The sequence below is a fragment of the Miniopterus natalensis genome, chromosome 2 (assembly GCF_054644295.1).
Source record: "Miniopterus natalensis isolate mMinNat1 chromosome 2, mMinNat1.hap1, whole genome shotgun sequence".
Taxonomy (NCBI): Eukaryota; Metazoa; Chordata; class Mammalia; order Chiroptera; family Miniopteridae; genus Miniopterus; species Miniopterus natalensis.
The window spans coordinates 83,467,586-83,484,531 of NC_142082.1; the positions used below are offsets into that span (position 1 = coordinate 83,467,586).

At 34.7% G+C, this 16,946-nt stretch overlaps 1 protein-coding gene across 5 annotated transcripts in view; it reads left to right on the plus strand.

Moving 5' to 3' along the window:
- PDS5B (PDS5 cohesin associated factor B) overlaps positions 1-16,946 on the plus strand; it is a 112,921-nt gene that overhangs the window by 69,714 nt on the left and 26,261 nt on the right. For all 5 annotated transcript variants that reach the window (XM_016199519.2, XM_016199516.2, XM_016199520.2 and 2 more), the window contains exons 21-24: positions 3,432-3,500; positions 4,863-4,999; positions 8,504-8,627; positions 14,592-14,796. In XM_016199519.2, the coding sequence (XP_016055005.1) occupies positions 3,432-3,500; positions 4,863-4,999; positions 8,504-8,627; positions 14,592-14,796 (535 nt within the window). The remainder of the gene's footprint in view (positions 1-3,431; positions 3,501-4,862; positions 5,000-8,503; positions 8,628-14,591; positions 14,797-16,946) is intronic.

Below are 16,946 nucleotides of genomic sequence, written 5' to 3' on the forward strand. Positions count from 1 at the left end.
TTGAAACATATAATTCTAGTATTCAAGAATGAGGCATAAAATATTTTCAGAAATCCAAGACAGAAAGTTTCCAAATTACAAATCATTTTGAAAGAATTACTCAGATATACTCCACTAAAATATTTAATTCACAAGAAAAAAACTCAGTCTGCATAAATTATTACAAATACAAAAAACAAAGAAAAAAGTTATCCTAATAATACCAACAGACTGGAAGATGGGTTCAAAAATAATAAAACCCAACAGATGCAATTAAACTAATGACAGACAAAATCTAAAAATAATAGGAAAAATATATCAGTCAAGATGAAAAGCGTTGAACAGAATAGGGATTTAAATTGGGTACTGATATAAACAAGATATTTATGTACTGTCCAAAAAATTTTACACCACAATAATATATAAAATCTGTGAACATTTATACAATTAGCAGAATATCAAAATAAACGAAAACAAAATATTCATCATCACAGCAGAAGACTTGAAAAAACAGATTAAGATGAAATGAAAAAATGTACATGTACAAATATGAGGAATATATAGAGATAAAATATTAAAGGATTAGAAAATAATTAAAACTCTCATCCTTCATAAATATTAAAAATAGAGTTTAGCAAGAAAGATGGATATAAAATCAAAACTGCAAAATAATTCCCCAAATTAACCATAAACATAAAGCCTAATTTTAACAACCGAAGGACCTACCAAAGTTGTACAAGAGAAATTTTTAAATTTTCTTTACAGAGAAAATTCTAAAATTTAGTGAAAGACATCTTGTGGATAAGCAGACAAAACAGTGATAAAGAATAGAGGCAATATATGATATGAGTGGTAGCATTGCAGATGACTGAAAGGAGAGATTATTCAGTAAATTGTGCTATCCTAATGGGAAGTAAAAAGAAATGGAATCCTTAAGACATAGCATACAGAGAAAACAGTCAATTCCAGATGGATTACGTTTTTAGAGCCTGAAAAAAACCCTTAAAACTTTTAGAATATATGGAAGACTATTTTTATGAAATTGAAACAAGACAGGATATTTTTAAACAAGACATAAAAGTCATTAACTACAAAAAAATGACCAATTTAGCTACATTAAATGTAATAACTTTTGTGCAGAGGACACCAGAAAGGGAGTAACAGCAGACACCAGAAAGGGATTAACAGACACACCATAAATGAGATTTTATGCAGTTTAGGTACATGCAACATGTACCTAAAAAAGTATTAATTGTATAAAGATTACCTGTGAGAAAAAGACAACCCAGAAAAAGAAAAGGCAGAAGGCATTAAAAGGAATTTTGGAAAGGAGGCAACATGAAATTGGTGACTAGACATATAAACTTAATTAAGTAACTAGGGAAATGCCAATTAAAATTGTAATGAGACACTATTTTATATCAATCAGATGGGAGCAGTTAAGAAATCTGACAAGAATTGGTGTTATACACTGCTAATAGGAAAAGTTTTAACCATTTTGAAAAATATTTTGACAATAAAATACACATACACTCTGTGATTCATGAGTTTCACTTGTCTGAATATAACCTAGAGAAATTCTTGCTAATATGTATCAAGATACCTCTATAAGAACATTTAAAGGTGTACTGTTTAAAAGAGGAAAGAAATGGAAATATTCCAAATGTCCACCAAGAGAATAAATAAATTGAGTTATTTTGCACAATGATATAATACAGAATAATAAATGAATGAACTACAGTTAGATTTAATAACAAGGATTATTCTAAGTAACAAATGTGTAATGATAAAAGCAAATCACCCAAGAATATATATAATATAATATAGCTTATGAACCTCAAACACTAGCAAAACTCAACAAGTATGCTGTTTAGAGAGAGAGATATGGTTAAGTGGGGTTTTTTTAGTTAGGGAATAATAAACCCAAAATTCAACACAGTGGTTACTTAAGGCAGGAAAAAACAAGGAGAAAGATTTGGTGAATAATAAAACCAGGAGCTAAAATAAGTGTTACATACAGGGGTGGGCAAAAGTAGGATTATAGTTTGAGCACATGAAACACAAGAGTTTATTCTTGGTATTACTATATTATTTACTTGTATTACAACTGTAAACGTGCTTTTGCCCACCCTTGTATATGCCTTTGTACGTATCAAATGTAACATAAAATAAGACAAATTAATGGATTAAAAATGGTGAAAGTGAGTTCTGTTTTTGACAAGACTGACTAGGTTGTCTTGAACCTATATTCCCACTGGAACAAATAAAAAGACTGGACAAAACATTTTTGAAAATCAGTTTGAAGGCAACAGAGAACTACTCAAAGCAATGAGAACTGGCAGGGTAAAGTTTGTTTCAGAAGAGAAGAGAAATCAAGAGATTTGAGTTTCGAGCTATGGTGTTTTTTCTTATACACATGATAGCTGACATTGAAAATGAGAGGCTGAGAGGTTGATCAATGCTTTCATCACTGTTACAGAGCTGAAAGAAAAAAAAAATTGGAATTATGAGCCTAGTAAAAAGTAGAACCCTTGTTAAATACCCTAAACTTTGGGGTTCATGATGTTTGGATAGTTTGCCTTCTGGATCCTGTTGCCAGAGGGTTACTTGAGGTGTTGTTATTTGATTTCTGTTTCCTAGGCTGCCTCTGGAAATAATACATATGAGCTGGGGGTAAAAATAAGATCTGCAGGCATCCAAGGTTGGGTTCAGCATTTTTTTCACCTTAATCTAATTTCCTGGCTACCCCTGTAAATTCACAGCTTATCATTTCAAGATTTATCTGTGTGCTGAAAAAAACACCCCAACTTCTTTGGCGGGGGTGTTTCTATTCTGTGTTTGTGTGGAGACAAGCCCTCTAGCTCTGTTAATTTTTTTTCTGTATATTTTGTGTTTTTCAAATTTTTTCTATGATTTGGTCTTCTATTGGGCCCCTTTTGTTTTTCAGCCCTTTGTAACTGTGGTGTGTATGGGTGTGTGTTGCCATTTTGGTGGTATTTAGCTAGGAAGATATTAATGCATGTTTTCTGTTACTTACCTTCAACTGCAAACCTTTTCAGTTTTTCCCCAGCTCAAGGTTTTTTGTGTATACCTTTCTTCTTATTTAAGAACTATACTTTTTGGTTTCATTGATTTTTATTCTAGACCTTACCAAGCTGCCTTAAATAATGGAATCATTCTCAAAGTGGGTATTTATGGGAGTGTATGTAGGAGATTAAAGGCAGTGTGCTTCCATCTAGAAAGACCCAGCTGGTGATGATGTATAAGTGCTCAATATGGGTGCTAGTGAGATACGCCCTTTCAGCCTTTTTGAGCAATAGGGTTAGATAAGGTGTTTTTTTCCCATGTATAATAACTGTCACTCCAGAAAATAAAGATTTCTTTCATTCACTATATATTAATTAAACATGAGAATTCATGTTCACATTTTAAAGTCCTTAATTTTTGTTTAGCTTCCAGGAAAAAAGACAACTAAGCTTTGGGTTCCAGATGAAGAAGTTTCTCCTGAGACAATGGTCAAAGTAAGTAATATGTATAGGTTTGTTTATTTAAATGCATTTAATGTGTTTTTAATATAGGTGTTAAATTTTCTATTTCTGTTACAGAAATGGCTATTAAAATCATTCAAGTTTTTATATTTGTTGTATGACATTAACCCATGTAACTGTGAGAGTATAAGGCAATGAGAAACCCAAGGACTTGAGGGTAGCTGCATGTAATCTGAGAAAAAAGAATTTGTAAACTACCTCCATGTTTCTGCTTCTTTGTTATTAACCTTTAAATGGCAAACGACAATGCTGGTTTTCTTTTGTACATTCTTTTGTTCAGTAAACATGGTTATTTAGGTTTAAAGACTATTTATCATTCCCATAGGATTTGATAAAACTTTTTATTTTGATTTTTTTCAAAAATTCAACTTGTAATTCCTTGAATGAGTTATACATAAAAGATTGTTCATCATTAGTATAGAGAGTATTGATTTGCTAAAACCATCGATAGTCTGTAATTGTAGACCTCACCTCAAACCATTGCCCAAGGTGTGAAGGCCAGGAACAAATATATTAAATATTATTGTTTTTCTAGATGTAATTTCTTATAAATCTTTTTAGAGGGGGTGTTTTATATTTCACATTATTAACTACTTTATCATATTATTCCAGCTTCAGATTTTGATAGACCTTTAGAGAATCCCTTCCTTTAGCATTGAACGATGCTTGATACTTTTAAGTTCCAGTATAAACCTGTTTTCTTAGAATTGCTCTCAAGCAGCAATTTTGTATAGTTTAGCAGCACTACACTGGAAGACAGGCCACCTGCACTAAAATTTAAGCTACCAAATGGCCCAAGGGTGTCTGCAACATGCCACTGCTGAAGACCCACTTAACCCCTGTGACTTACAGCTGTAAAAAGCTGAGATAATGTGAAAAATAAAAAGATAATATGCACCCCTTCAAAAAGGGTTGTTGCAAATAACTTAGTTACTTAGTTACTTCATAATTATAAAATACAGTACAAATGTGAGGTGGTGTCATCTCTCAGACACAAAAGATTGAATATAATTTGTAGTTTGGAACTTTTCTGCCTAGAGTAGTTAGCATGATTTTACTATGGGTTCTAAAGGATAGAGTGTATGTTGGGGAAAATGAAAAACACAAAGTCTTTTGTTAAATCATTCATTTGTCAGTTGCCTGGGGGGGGTGAGACATGTTTAATTTTAAACATTCAAAGTTATCTTTATAAGTGCAGAAAAGAGTAATTCCTTTTTCTTTTCCTTTTTTCCCCCTTAAAAGGCACCTATTAAAAACATATTCTTTTTTATTAAGCTCGATGTAGAATTTCTTTAAAATGTAGCAGTTTTATGTGTCAATTTGTCTTTTAAATAGATTCAGGCTATTAAAATGATGGTTCGATGGCTACTTGGAATGAAGAATAATCACAGTAAATCAGGAACTTCTACCTTAAGATTACTAACAACAATATTGCATAGTGATGGAGACTTGACAGAACAGGGGAAAATTAGGTAAGAAATTACTATTTCAAAGTTCTTTGGATTGCATAGTGTTTCAACATCTGCTGTAATTGTTACCTGGTTCAGTTTCTTTTTAAAAAACAATTAGTATTGCTTTGTAGGTATGCTTATGTTTTTGTTGTAATATGCTTTTGTACAGTGGTTATTTTATAATGGCAGTCATATGTCTGGTACAAGGTGCTACTATACACTATTTTAAACAAAACATCTTCACATTAGCTATTCAAGTTTTCGAATAGCTGATGTGAAGATGTTAGTGTACCAATAAGTAACTGATATTTTATATTCTTGTTAATTAATGTCTAAAGGGAAAAAAACAGACTGGGTAGAAGGCAACTTACTGAATTGCTTCCTGAAGTATGAATATATACAAATTTTAAAAAAATACTTGATGTAAATAATTTAAAATACATACTTTTTTGTTTTGTTTTGTTTTAAAGATGTAATATAGAATAGTGATTGGAAACAGACTCTGGAGCCTAGATTCAAATTCTGGCACCATCACTTATTAGCAAGGTGACCTTTTTACCAAGTTACTTTAACCTGTCTGTACCTCAGTTTCCTTATAGAGATGATTATATCCTGCCTCACCTAGCTATTATGATAATTAAATAAGTTAGTATACTTAAGGTATTTAAAACACCACCCAGCACATAGTAATTAGAAGTGCTGGTAATGACAGTGGTTATGTCGAGGTTAGCTAAAATTTAGAAATTTGTCTTCTGTGTTACTTATTGACTCTTTTTGGCAATAAACATAAGAGAATAACTTTTCCCCTCTCAATATGTCTAGCTTAAAGACTTTAATGACAAAGTATTAAAAGGTGACTGCCAGCTGCTTTCTCCTTTCTGTCTTCATTTTCAGTCTTCTTGTGTTTTTGCTCATGCTGTACTTTTTTCATAGACTGTTAAAAGTAGCACATTTTTATGAAACCAAATCAAAATAAAACTTGGTCAAGCATTCCGCATGTACAATTCATTTATGTACTTTTTCAGTCAGATTAGTTTTCTTTATCTCTCTACTCTTAAAATACATATATGCCAGTGATCAGGATTTATGTAATAATTGGAAAACATTTTTCTCTAGTATTTAATACATTTTTATCTCTTAAACTTATTAATTACATTATTCATGTGCATATTTAGATTTTATTTCACCTGTTATTTTTCATGGTATTCCTTAACAAAATCAAATATCTACAAATGTATGTGAATTACATTGGTTCTGCATTTTTAAATAATGCTTTATATATAAACTTGATCTTTAAAATATTAGGTGTAAAGTATTTAATTATAGTTATTTATTTGTTTTTATACCAAATAAACTCTAACAAGAAAAAGACTTTCCTTTAGCAGTGGCCAAGTGATTTACCTCTTAAATATTGCTGTAGATGAACTGAAAAGTACCCCTGGGACGTGTAACTTCAGAATTTTTTTTTTTTTTAAGTTTCTTTAAAAAACACAATACTTATTTCTCAGTTACAGTTGATGTACAATATTATATTAGTTTCAGGTATACAACCCGGTGATTAGACATTTATATAATTTACAAAGTGATACTGGCTAGGAGGACTGGCCGCCAGCCGCTGTTCACTGTGGAGGATCTGCTGTGCAGGGGCTGACCCCATAGAGCAGGACTTGCTTCAGTAGGACTCTGATGCCTACTGAGTTCACCTCTTCACTTGTTGATATTGTAGGTGGTTTGAGGGTGAGTGGTCTTTGGTGTGGTTTGAAGCTCTCCACCACGTGTGCTGGCTCTGGGCCCTGTAAGCCAAGGTCAGCTGCTGCCTACACCTGGCCCCAGGCCGTGAGTTACAGAGTGATACGCGGATGGCTACTACTTGTGCTGGGCTCAGAGGTGCTCAGGAAGGGCCACTGTGCAAACCAAGACCAGCTACCGATAGGCGGGCCTCAGGCCACTTAGCAAGGGGGCACAGGGCATGGCAAAGCCAGATGATGCTTGTGTGAGAGATTTTAGGAAAATCTGCAGCAGAGTAACCAAGACAGGTCATTTGTATGGAAAAGCCACTGGAAATAGCCTGGGAGGGCCCTCAAGTTGGGTGGGATGGGGCCTCAGAACTACTAGACTTGGAAACAGTGTTAGCTAGGTTGGTGGAGACTGAGATATGACCCCACTTGTGGGCTCTGTGGGGAGAGTGTTCAGCAAAGGAACAAAGACCTTCGCCAGCAATTTTGGCTGGGAGATAGCCGCCCCTTCAGACCTCGACCTTATGCTGACAATTCAGTTCCTTTCCTTATGTTCCTGGCAGCTTTTGAACGGCTGCCCCAGTGCTGGAGTTCAGAGCAAGTGAACCGAGTAAGTCTATACCCAGGCCCTTTAAGAGGATCGCTTGGGACTCAGCAGCTCTGTCTCACTCAGCCACAATCCCCTCTGGTTTTCACAACCATATGTAATGGGAACCTCTCCACCCTCCCCCTGCCACTCCTCCCAGCACTGAAACCCCGAGCTGGGGAACCAGGTGTGGGACTGGAACTTCTAAGGGGGAACCTCTGCAGTCAAGATATTTCTCCCAGTTTTCAATCTCCACAGGTGGGTGTGGAACCAACTTGTTCTGCATGTCCGCCCCTCCTACCAGTTCCTACGGGGCTGCTGCTTTATATCCTTAGTTATAGGATTTCTGTTCTACTAGATTTCAGGTGGTTTTGAATAATGGTTGTTTTGTAGTTTAGCTATAATTTTGGTGTGGTTGTGGGAGGAGGTGAGTACCTCATTTACCTATTCCACCATCTTGCCTGGAAGACTCAGAACCTTATTAATGTCATGCATTTATTCAGTATTTTTACATAATCTTAGAAAAATGAAGGGCCTCAAACCAACTAGATCGTTAGATCTTGGAAGACTAAGTTACAACTCCTTCCTTACATTGATCTAAGATCCCTGTAATTCATTTAGTACATCACTATATTAGGAAGGGTTGTTTAGATGTATTTACTGGTCAAGATTTTACTATCTGAAATGTGTCCCACTCCACAGAAGTTTTCTTTCCTTAAACTTAAAAGGAGCCTCTTGGTAATACTTGAAAAGTTGGATTCTAGCAGAAAATAGTACTGTTCTATCTACCACACCTGCTTTCATTCTTCTTTTGTACTTAACAAGTAGTTTTAGTCAACTAATTGCCATGTTATTTTTATGCCTAATGTATAAGTAAATACATATCCAGACATAATCCATAATGGAAGACTTAAGACCTAACAACTAAACATACGAATAGATTTCTTTTCTAGGCTTGGCTACAAGCTGTTTTTGTAGGATGAGAGAATTAAATTACTTGAGCATAGACTTACGTTCAGGAGAAGAATTTTGTAGTATTAGATACTATCTTCCAAAGTTAAATAAATATATGGTTTTCAGTATCACTAAACTGCTTTCTACCCTTTTTTTTGGCTAGAGGAATTTTTGTAAAATCAGACAAAGCAGGAATGTTTTTGTGTACATAGTTAAATCTAATTTAATTCTTTCTTGCTTATTTTCTAGTAAACCAGATATGTCACGTCTGAGACTTGCTGCTGGGAGTGCTATTGTGAAGCTGGCACAAGAACCCTGTTACCATGAAATCATCACATTAGAACAGTATCAGCTCTGTGCATTAGCTATCAATGTAAGGAAAGTAACTATATAGAACATGATTTTATATGGTCTTTGACTTAAAAAAAAGTCTACCATGATATAGAGATAAAAATCTTGAATGTTTATGTCTCCTTTTGAAAAATTTATGCATGAGAAACATTTTAGAGTTCTAAAACTATCACTTGAGTTTGGGGTTGCTAACATAGTATAGTTGATTTTTGTTATTTGCAATTCTACAAAGTTACTCCAAGCACTGAATTAACAATAACTGAACCATTGCTCATAGTAGAAATATGGGGGTGGTTCCTGCAAGCCTCAAGTCACAACATTTTTATCAGTCAGTGAATATATAACCTTGTTTTACATGTGTTTCTTTTTAAAGGCACCTTAATATTTAGTTGTTTCATTAATATTGAAGTCATGGCCAACAGCACTGTAACTCATGCCTGAATGAAGCCTGTCTAACACACACATTTTCTCCATAACATCCATTCCAGCCACCTTGCTGTTAGGATCAGTAAATAGCATTTCAGCACTATGCTTAGAAGCTAATTTAAACAACAAAGTCACCAACTTTGTACAACAAAGTACAAAAGTGTGAAAAATGTAGCACTACATAGACCACTAAAAGAACACTTGTTTGTAATATGAGAGCTGAAACAAGAAGGCGGAGCATTGCCTTATTCAACCTCAGTTGAACATGGGTCAGGCGATTCTCATTTTTTGCTGCTCAGTGCATTAACTCGGGAATGACCATGAAAGTGTTACAAGTATTGATTTTGAGATTAAAAATTAATTTTAGTGAGTCCGTAAATTCGGAAATGCAGAATGTGTGAATAGTGAGGCTTGAATGTATTTTTTAAAAGGAGGAAAAAGTATAGAAATTTATGGTTTTATATAACGATGTGGTGTAGATTAATTTTAGGTCAGAAGCATTCTTTATTATTGAGTGAGTTAAAATTTCAAATTGTTAAAAATAATACTAATGGATTTATATTCTAGTCTTATGGATTTCATATTAGAATAACATAATATTTGAACTATATTACTTTAAAAGTTTTTTGTTTTATTATGTTTTCATTGATTTTTTTTAGAGAGAGAGGAAGGGAAAGGGAGAAAGAGAAACATTGATGTGAGAGAAAAACAGATTGGTTGCGTCCCAAATGCACCCCAACTAGGGATCAAACCTGGGTCTGTGCCCTGACTGGGAATCCAACCAGTGACCTTTATGTGTATGGGACGACGCCCAACCAACTGAGCCACACCCACCAGGGCAATTTAGAAGTTTTTAGCATCATTTAAGAAAATTAAAGATGATATTCCAGTATCAGTTTTTTCTTCATAATTTAGTTACTTTACACTTAGTTTTGCTGTTTTCTTCAGCAATTACTTCAGGGATTATTCTAAAATTTTTTGCACTTCCTCTTCTTTCTGCTTATTTTTATTTTTTTTATTATTATTATTATTTTTAATATATCTTTATTGCCCAGCCAGGCGTGGCTCAGCGGTTAGGCATCGACCTAGGATCCAGGCGATCAGGGTTCAATTCCCAGTCAGAGCACATGCCTGGGTTGCAGGCTAGCTGATCAGTGACTCTATCATCATTGATGTTTCTCTCTCTCTCTCTCTCTCTCTCTCCCTCTCCCTTCCTCTCTCTGAAATCAATAAAGATATATTTAAAAAAATAATAATAATATATCTTTATTGATTTCAGAGAGAGGAAGTCTCGGAGAGGGGGAGAGAGAGAGAGAAATATCAGTGATCAGAGAGTCGTCATTGATCACCTGCCTCCTGCATACCCCTGACTGGGGATTGAGCCTGCAACCTGGGCATGTGCCCTGACTGGGAATCGAACTGTGATCTCCTGGATTGTAGGTCGACGCTCAACTGCTGAACCATGCCTGGCTGGGCTGCTTATTTTTAAATTCCTGCTTGTGCCTAACCCTACACATAAACAATCATGTTTTTTAAGCATATCATTTTGTCAATTTCTGGAGTACTTCACTCTTTAAAAGTTATTCCAGATCCTGCATAATTTATTTTACTTTTGGTGGTGGCATTCAGGTGTTAGACTAAACCATTTGAGAAGTGAGATTTTTGGGGAGCCCATAATTTTCTGATTTAGCTTTTCTCATTTAATTTTGGATATCATCTTGTTTTGCAAGGAAGTGAAAATTGTTTAAAAAGTATATATTAAGTTTCTTAGGAGCAAACCTATGTAACTTTTTTTTTTTTTAATTGGTAATACTTGCATTCTATTGGTTTATCAGCTTCTTGGTCTAATATTTCTTAGTCTACTGTTACTATCAGTATTGAAGTAGAAAATTTTTTTAAAAACCAAGAAAATATTGAAATAGGTAGAAAGAAGGGCTTTGAAACTTGCTGAGTGTAATAAGTATGTGCAAACCATTTGTTAAATGTCCACTATGTGTGAGAATTATTTATACTTACTAACTTCTAGAGACTTTTCTAGCACAATATTTGTTATATATTAGGTAGAAGTTCAGATTGCCTAACTTATAAGATTGCTTTGGAATTTTGTTGACTATAGAATGTGTTAATGGTTAAATTTAATTATTAGCATATTCTCACAATTTAGGAACATACGTGGTTACCTTATTTTCTTCTAAACCACTTTAAACCACATGCCTTTCTCTTTTAAAACCTCCAAACTTCATGAAAGAGTGATCTATATATTTGTCTCTCTTACCCTCTTATCATCTCACTCCTTGCTAATTATTTGCCTTCATTGTTTTCCAAAAATGCTCTATTAAAGTTCCCAAATTCAGTGACATTGGTTTCTTTGTACATGCCTTTTCTGCGTCATTTGACACAACTTATTATGTCTTTATTCTTCAAACTCTCTTTGGTTTCCGTCACCTAACTTTTGTTGTACTTCTCTGACTACATTTTCTGGCTGTCCTCTTTTCCTTTAAATGTATGTGTTCTGTGAGGATCTGTACTTGACTAACTTTTCCACTTAACATTGTGTATACTTCTTTGGCCATCTCATTTTCTATGTAGGTGATTCCTGCACTACCAACCTTAACTTTTTTCTTAAGTCTCTGGTTTCCATTGCTAAACAGAATTTTCAAACTTTTATGTTCTGTGAATGTAAGACTAAGTTCATACTTTCCCAAATCTATTCTTTTCTGACATGTGGAGCCTTGATAAGCCTTAAATAAATCTGAATAGCGTTTCTTAGACCTACAAGCATGATTTATATTTGCCTATTTGCTTGTCTTTGCACCTCATAGCAAAAGTACAGATAATTTTGTCCTGTGATAACTATTTTATCTTTTTTATTCATACTTCTTAACCATTCTTACTGCTGTAACCATCATTAGCTCTCACGTAGTATTGTGAGACTTTATTCTTGGTTAAATTTCCTATCATGGTTCTATTGTTATTCCCCATTCAAAAATATTTAGGACCTTATATTCATAAAAAAGAAAAAAAAAAGTATTTTAATATTTGGACCCAAATATACATTTAAAAGTCTTGTTTAGCACACATTACCCTTTGCCTACCCTCATTTCAGTGAAGTTGAACTTTTTTTTCTTTTATGTGCCTGTAATTTGCTGCCTCTGATTTTCTTTTCACCCTCCATTTCTACACATCCACAGTCAACTCTTTCTGCAAATCAAGACTCAGACACGACCTTCTTCTCAAAACTCTTTCTCATTTTTATAGCTGGTCTCCTTTTGATTCCCTACTGGTTTTATCTGCAGTCCTCTATACATACATGCCTGTGCATTAGTTATTTATGTACCTGTGGTTTATTTCTTTTACTTACATTGAGCTCATTAAAGGCAGTATTTTTATCTCAGACACTGTTATTATGATATTTGAATAGAAAGTAAATCTGGAGGAAGAGAAATTCAGTAATGTGAATCTTAACAGTTTTAATAATTATTAAGCTATTTTAGAATTAGAATGCAGTTCATGAAAAATCTGTATGTACTACTATGTGCTGTACATTGTTCTAGGTTCTGTAAATGCAAAAATAAGTCATAGCTACAGCCCTCAAGAAGACAACCTCTTAGGAAAACAGAAAATATAAGTCAGTTTTGATAATGCAGTGCAATACACAAAGCGATTAAACTGTTTACCAGATACTGGAAGTAGCTCTGACAATAATTTGTACTAGAAAAGACCACTAGTGAATTTACTTAAGATGCAGACTACTTAATACTTAAGATTAAGACTTTATTCATAGGCAGTAGTGAGTAAAAGTTTGTATCGAACTTTATATTGGGGGAATATATTTTGTGGTACCATCTTTTTAAAAAAATATTGAACCAGTTGTTGATTATAACCATAACTATGATGAAAGTATCAAGTGCTTGCTTTTTTATTTTTTTCTACATAAAATTTATATTCTATTTTTTATATTTAACTTTTATAACATAGTCAAAAGGATAATCATTTTTGCAAATAAAAACAAAACATTTAAAACCTCCACAGTTCCCAGGAACACACCTTTTAAATTTTCATTCAGATGGTTCTATTTTGACAGCTTTTATGTCATTCATGTCAAATTTCTCATCTTTCCTTCTTAGCTGTGTCAGTTTCCTTTCATATGATTTGACAGTTCTTCTCTAACATCACTAATGACTTTTTGGAATCCTACTACTTTGCCATGGTATTCACAATTTGACTTTGTAACTCATCATCACGAATGATGAGTGAGAGAGTGACAAAAACATGGTCGTGCTAGGAAATGAATCTAAGTTGGGGAGGGGAGGTGTTTGGAGATTAATTTTTAAATGAGTGGTTCACTTGTGAATATATTTTGATATGTTGATTTATACAGGTTGTAATTCCTTATTTTCATAATACATAATTGATAATGAAGATTCCTCTCCCCTGTGGGAGTGATACTGAGGAAGGACTGAGTTAACTTTAACTTTGTTTCATTGAATGTGAGGATAGATAATAGACAATATTTCTATGAAAGCTAGGCTACTTTTTTTTTTAAAGTAGGTATTTAGCATAAGAAACTAAAGTTTAATTTAAATGAAAGAAGGTACACAGAACAAGGATTTAAAGATAAGGGCAAGATGTTATGATCTAGGCGTTAAAGAAGAACAAAATGAATATTCTAAGATAGAAGAAATAATATACATAAACTTGAAAAACTCTGAAACACTCCACACCCTGTGTTAATTGGTGCAGGGTAAGGTATGATTATGAAGGTCTCTGTCTCACATATGATCAAAAGTCATGTTGAACTTTTCCCTAGTTTAGAAAAAATTCTAATAATCTGTATACTGGATACTGTGCTAAATTCAGAAGCACAAAGATGTCTTCAAGGAACCAGCAACAGTGGGTAAGACAGACTTATAAACCAGTCATTTTAATGCTGTATACTAACTGCTATGCTGGAGATATGCACAGAGTGCTAAGAGAGCACAGGTAGATGCAGGGTAGAAATTACACAGTGATTTCTGGAGGGTAGAGGAGCTGTCCTTAAGATGAGGAGTTAGCTAGGGTAGTGGAGGTGGGCAGTTTAGAAAAGGGAGAAGTATGAGGAAAGCAGGTGCAGTGGTAATGACTAGATTGATACTTTTATAGAACAAAAAGTAATTGGATGTTTCTGAACTTGATTAGTAACTCTTGATAAAACTAAAATTTATAAAGTTGTATCTTGTTCAGTAAATGAAAAAGCTACTTATGAGAGAGTATTTAAACTTTATTTTTTTCCTATCTTATTTAAGTTGGGATGGATTGATGTTCATGAGTTTTATCTGTTTTTAGAGTGCATTCAATATTTTTTGACACTTGTAACTGGTAGTGATTATGGTCCAGGTAAATACTTCAGCCTTGAAATTAACTTGCTACAACATTGCAATCTTGTGAGCTGAAACAGTGATTGTGGATAAACTTGCTGCTGTTTATCCATCTGGTTACTTGGTATAGCACACATTTATATCCAGAGTTGTTACTCTCTGCTGCCGTGTGGATAATATGTAGAATAATTATGTCTTCACAGGATGAATGCTATCAAGTAAGACAAGTATTTGCTCAGAAACTTCACAAAGGCCTTTCCCGATTACGGCTTCCACTTGAATATATGGCAATCTGTGCACTTTGTGCAAAAGATCCTGTGAAAGAGAGAAGAGCTCACGCCAGGCAGTGCCTGGTAAAAAATATAAACGTGAGACGCGAGTATCTGAAGCAGCATGCAGCTGTTAGTGGTAAGCACATATGAAAATGAAAGGTCTACTTTTCCAGGCTGCCAGTTTTTTTTATAGAACACAAAGTCACATTACTGTTATTTATTCTAATTGGCACTCATTAAATAAGTATTATTTTTCAGTAACAGCTTCACCTTTAAAAGGTTCATTTTGAAAGTAGAAATGCATAGCTGTCTGAATGTCAATCCATATCTCTTTATGCAACTAACGAAATGGCCGAGGGAAGTAAGCAGTAACATTGGGTGGAGGTACTTTTAATAGAACAGTAAAATGTGTACATTAATATAGATTGTCAGAGTTACTGTCTTTTAATTTAAATATGTACCAGTCTTTGGTCTTTGTTGATTATTCTCATCTGTAGCTGACATTAATATGAGCTGTTTGTGTGCCCTTTTTTTTTTCTTTTTTTAATAAATATGTTTTTGTTGATTTTATAGAGAGAGAGAGAGAGAGAGAGACATCAATATGAGAAACATCGATAGATAGGTCCTGTAGCCTGGGCATGTGCCCTAACTGGGAATTGAACCGGCAACCTTTCGGTGCATGGGACAGTGCTTAACCAGCTGAGCCACACTAGCCAGGACTGTGTGGCTTTTTAATAAACTGCTCACTTTACCCCATCCATATTATTAGCTTTGGGGCCTCTCTGCCTTTTAATTGGTTTAATTAAAATCTATCCAGTTATCCAAATTAAAAATCAGAGACATTCTTCCTGTCTTTATTTTTTCCTCTCATCAGTCACCACATCCTTAATTCTTCCTTTGGATATCTTGAAGATTTCTCCTCAACTGTCCTACCCTGCTATATTTCTCTTGGATTAGTTTGTACATGTCTACCTCCCTCTTGTAAATGTTCCCCTGCCTCTGACCCACCTCCATCTGTGCCACACCACTATCAAAACTATCTTTCTAAAACACATTGGATCATATCACTACCTTGTATGAAATCTGTGTTGATTTTTTTATTGCTTATAGGATGAAGTTGAAACTCATTAACATGGCCCTGTAGAGTTTTACTCTCAGCCTGAGTTTCAGGCTTTCTCCCTAGCCACTCCCTACTGTAAATTCTATGCTCCTTATACTCTGGATTATTTGAAATTTGTACAGACATCTTTTTCTCTGCTTACAACACCATCTGGAAGTTGCCTCCCTTCCAGACAGACAGACAAAACCAAGGAGCATGGTTTGCACCTTTTGAGTCCTCTAAAATCTAGTTTTGGTGTTACAGCGTCACTGGAACCCTCTTTTTTCCTCTCTATCACCTTGGAAAAAATGAGTGCTCTGGAGTCAGATACCACCTCTGCCAAGTTGTGTTTGGGCACATTATTTTACCGGTTGTGTTTGGGCACATTATTTTAACAACCTGAGCCTTAATTTCCTTATTTGCAAAATTGGCATAATTATGCTCATTTCTTATGGTTTTGAGTATTAAAAAGTTAACATAGCCCAGCCAGCGTGGCTCAGCGGTTGAGTATCAACCTATGATCCCAGGAGATCGCGGTTCGATTCCTGGTCAGGACACATGCCTGGGTTTCGGGCTCAGTCCCCGGTAGGGGGTGTGCAGGAGGCAGCCGATCAATGACTCTCTCATCACTGATGTTTCTATTTCTCTCTCTCCTTCTCCCTTCCTCTCTCTGAAATCAATGAAGATATATTTAAAAAAAAAAAAAAAAGTTAACATGTAGCCCTAGTGGGTGTTGCTCAGTAGTTAGAGCATTGGCTGGCACACTATGAAAAGTCATGGGTTCGATTCCTGGTGAAGGGACACATGCCTGGGTTGCAGGTTCAATCCCCAGCCCCAGTCAGGGGATGTGAGGGAGACAACCAATGACGTGTCTCTTTCACATCCATGTTTCTCTCTCTTTCCTCTTCCTTCCTCCCTTCCACTTTCTCTAAAAATCAATGGAAAAAATATCCTGGGGTGAGGATTAACAACAACAAGTTAATGCACATGAAGCACCTGGCATAATGCATGCTCCAAGTAGTCAGTAGTTTTTAGCTATTGTTGTCTTAGGGCACCTACCACATTGAAGGATAGTTTCTGTCTCTGTTTATACTTTAGTATAAGGACTTTGTCTAGTCTTACTCATCTTTAAATAGTAAGCCTGAAAAATTGTAGGCATTCATTTAATATTTGATAAAAATTTAATT